The 3,877-nt window shown below is 41.7% G+C and overlaps 1 protein-coding gene across 1 annotated transcript; it reads right to left on the reverse strand.

The window, feature by feature from the left end:
* Positions 1 to 672: 672 nt before the first annotated feature.
* LOC125775000 (uncharacterized) lies at positions 673 to 2,941 on the reverse strand. The gene is made up of 3 exons (XM_049445380.1): positions 2,206 to 2,941; positions 2,062 to 2,152; positions 673 to 1,990 (listed from the first exon to the last, which is right to left on the reverse strand). The coding sequence occupies exons 1-3, from the start codon at positions 2,905 to 2,907 to the stop codon at positions 726 to 728; spliced, it is 2,058 nt and encodes a 685-aa protein (XP_049301337.1). The 5' UTR covers positions 2,908 to 2,941; the 3' UTR covers positions 673 to 725.
* Positions 2,942 to 3,877: the final 936 nt, after the last annotated feature.

The following is a 3,877-nucleotide window of genomic DNA, read 5'->3' on the forward strand; positions in this document are numbered from 1 at the left end:
ATCGCAAATCAATACATTAACGATAAACCACACTGAGCGACAGCGAAAGAGTAAACTCATCATACTGATGCGAAAACCGAGAAATTTTAAATTTTACAAACATCCATTATCTATAAATTTATGGTTTAAATTAATTTCTTAAATGAAAAATTCTTTCACACACGTGCGAAATTAACAATTTTAACGGACACTGCGTGAATAATTCAAATTTGACCGAAACTGCAAGAAGTAGTTTGCTTTCATGTTTCACCGCTAGAGGGATATATGCTCAGTTACAAAATATCACATACAGGTGGCGCTAGCGCTTAAGGTTTGTATCGTCCCTGATGGTATGCAATGTGCTTTATTTGTTTTGTCACCGTTGGACGGCATCCAACCGGGATCCTCCTTATCCGAAAGGATATCGGGCACAGTTGAGCCATTTTGCTTCGATATTTGCGCAATTGATAGTTCTAGCGTGTGTTCGAGAAACAATAACTGGACCTTGTGTGGATTGGGAGGAGGTAGAAGGATGACAAACCACTGAATAGCTTAACGGTGCATAGTATAGTACAGTCGGCGATCTATTCAAGGAATCGTTTGCATGATATGCTCTCCTCGAGCAAAATAAGCTCCTGCTGTAAAAATTTCTCATACATTACAAAAAATTAAAATATTTCATAGTTTCCTCATCAATCATTTATTCTTCACCATATCGACTATTTACCACGAAAGCTCGCTGCATTCTAATAAAATTCATATGCAGCTAGTGGTAGCTCTGGATGCATTTGTTGCACTGCTGTTGCTTGAAACGATGCACCACCGTGAATGGGTGCAAGCGACGAACCCTTCGCGTAATTGCTCCCGAAACGATAATTATCACCGGCAGCATAAGAGTAATGTATCTCCTGGTTGTGCTGTGGCCCTGCCACCGACGTACTCATGTAGCTGCAGCTACTCGTACCGAACGTCTGGTCGGAGAAGTTAGAGTTCGTATGGCTACTCGGGGAGGTGGTATGATCGGTCGAGTGATAATCGTAATTGACAGATGGTTCGTTTGTAAGATGGTTATAATTAGCCTGTTTGTTGGGTGATACCGCCGAGGTTATACTATTGTTGTTAACGATACTACTGCTATTATTATTGACACTATTGCTAAAGTAGGTTCCAATAGTGGATGTCCCTCGGAAGGTGTAGGAAGCCTTTTTGTATTGATTCTGATCACATTCGTACGATCGCGCTCTTGTCCCACTAAGGCCGTTATCGCTGAGTGCAGTTTTTCCCGCGTTGGTGGAACCAATTTCCTTTTTGATGTATCTTAACAAATCCTTGGAAGAGCTTTCATCATGAGGAAGATTGTTATAGCTAGCATCACCTGCGAAGTACTTGCTGTTGTGCAGCGTAAGATGATGGTCCGTAGTGACCGCTGTGTTACAGCTTTCATTCGCGGAAGTTCCATACGAGCAGGATTGATTCGAGGTGTGATAAGCGCCGGTTAATGAGTCAGCACCAGTACTTGAGGAGGTATTCGCTCCGAATATGTACTCGGGGCTGATTTGGTTACACTTCTTATAGATAGCTCCACTGCCGAGGTCAAGCAGAGTGGTCGGAGTTGTGGTAGCCAGTTGATTAACTATGGCCGGTGTACCTCCATTGGTGTTCTGATGGTGTTGCTGCTGCTGTTGCTGTCGAAGGGGCTGATCAAGCTGGAAGATTTCCTCCGGATGGAAGCACTCGTTCATTAAGCTAGAATTGCAGGAACCATTGCCAGGACCTCCAGGTCCTTCGTATGCAGAGGACGGTGTGAAGGATTCAATTGTAGGCTCGTATGATTGCCACGTCCCATTGGAATGGTGATGAGTTTGTAGAGTTGCTTGATGGCCAGATGAATCGAAGAACATCCCACTACCTTCCGAGGACCTTGATAGGGAAGTGGTCAGAGAGTTGAGACCAAGCTTAGCTCTACAGACGCACGGTGTTCGGGTACAGGTTGAGCACTTTGAGGAATCTTCTAAAAATTAAAACAATTTTTATTGTAATGGAATTGTATTATGTATATCATAAAATAAACATGAACTCTACCATAACTGGGATCCGGAATTAGTGGTGGAGGCTGTAGGATTTCCGACCCTGTAGTACCGAGCGCTTTACTTGATGATTTCAGAGACATAAGCTATTGGAAGATTGTACAAAAGGCAGTTAGAATGGATAGCTTTATGATAAAAGAAAACGTCTCACACACACCTTATTTCCTAATGCTGCATCTCTTAGCAGAAGTACGGACAATTTTTTACTCTTAGCCGCCGCACCCTTCGCTCCACTCCCTGTCGCACCGATCAACTTTCTCGTCTCACCGGACGTTTTCGATTCCGGCTTCGGATGGTCATGGTTCCCTTTGGCCTGAAAGAAGATCGCTTTCTCCGTGTGTCGCCAGTAGTGTGTCACCGGATAGCCACAGTGTCCCCGACACGGTAGCACCTCCAACCGACCCGCCTTACAGTGACGATTCGGGCAGGCCCTACCCTGTTGCTTGCGGCGCGCTTTATCACAGATGGCGGGCCGTAGATTAATTTGGCCCCCGTTCGGTAGCTTACATCGGGCGGTACAGATAAGCACACCGAGGCAGCTTTTCTTCAGGATGCTAACGTTGTGATTGTTGGTATTGCGCATCGCCCATCCCGAGATGTGCTTTCGGGCGTGATCGTCCGTCGGGTGGTACACGTGCCGCACGTGCCCGTCGGCCCATTCGTTAAACTTTTCGTACGTAAGCTCCTGGATGAAGGGTATGTGCGCATCATTGATATCCCATTCGCCGGCCATTTTGTTCTGTTGGTATTGAGGAACAGCCCGTGTTTGTTGAGTTGAATTTTTTAAAAAAATAATTTCTTTAATTTTACAAGCTTTCGGCAATATTTTGTAGAAAAACATTTTAATCCAACAAAATCAAACAGAGAATTTTAACTCGTAAAGAAAGCAAAAGCATTAAATTGTACTTCATAAATCTTACTAGTAAGATCAATTAAAGCGTATCATTGTTTTAGTGTGTCTGTCGTACAGTTTAATAGATTGTAGTAAAGATAATTTTGAACAGAAGTCAAATCAATTCATTACATGGCGTTGCGTTGTTTAGGAACGAAAGCAATACGTGTAATTATTTGATCAAACCCAGTTAAAAACCAATTAGAAGCGGTTACATTTGATTGGTATCATAGAAATTAGTGTTTGATACGGTTTCTTACATTGTGGAAAATGAGAGTTCATTTTGGAGAATGTTGCATTTTTAACGCATTGTTAATAAAAAAGTAAGTTATCTAAATACGACTTTAAGCTTGTTAAATGTTTTCCATTACTTGCTCATATAAATTACTTGCCATGACCATGACTTTGGAAGAAATGGAACATAATACTCACTTGTTCTTTGTCGATTCGTTTGAAAGGATTTATGTACACACCAATTAAGTATTTAATATTTCTTCCCAAGTTCACTAACACTGTTCATTGTCCATGATTAGACAACACTTATTGTACAGTTTAAGTTACATGATAGGATTTTCACTCACTGCAACGATTTTTGTTCGTTTTTCTTTTGTACTTTAATCACTTTTATGTATTTATTTCACACATTTATTTGTTATATTCATCACTACATCTCTTCATTTCTTCTCAAATTTGTTTAACTTAATTTTTCAAACTTTTTCACTTTTATTTTCTTTCACTAGAAAAGCCCCAGCATAAGGAAATGATTTTTCGCTTTTCCGCAAGCATGAACGAAACCGGTGCACGACACACGATGGCCGACTCGCGCTTGAACGATCGACGCACTATCGTCACCAACGACGGGAACAATTGAACGAAATTTGATGAAATGTTTGTTTCTTGTAACGCTATGCATCTCCCG

This window comes from Anopheles funestus, chromosome 2RL (genome assembly GCF_943734845.2).
Source record: "Anopheles funestus chromosome 2RL, idAnoFuneDA-416_04, whole genome shotgun sequence".
Lineage (NCBI taxonomy): Eukaryota > Metazoa > Arthropoda > Insecta > Diptera > Culicidae > Anopheles > Anopheles funestus.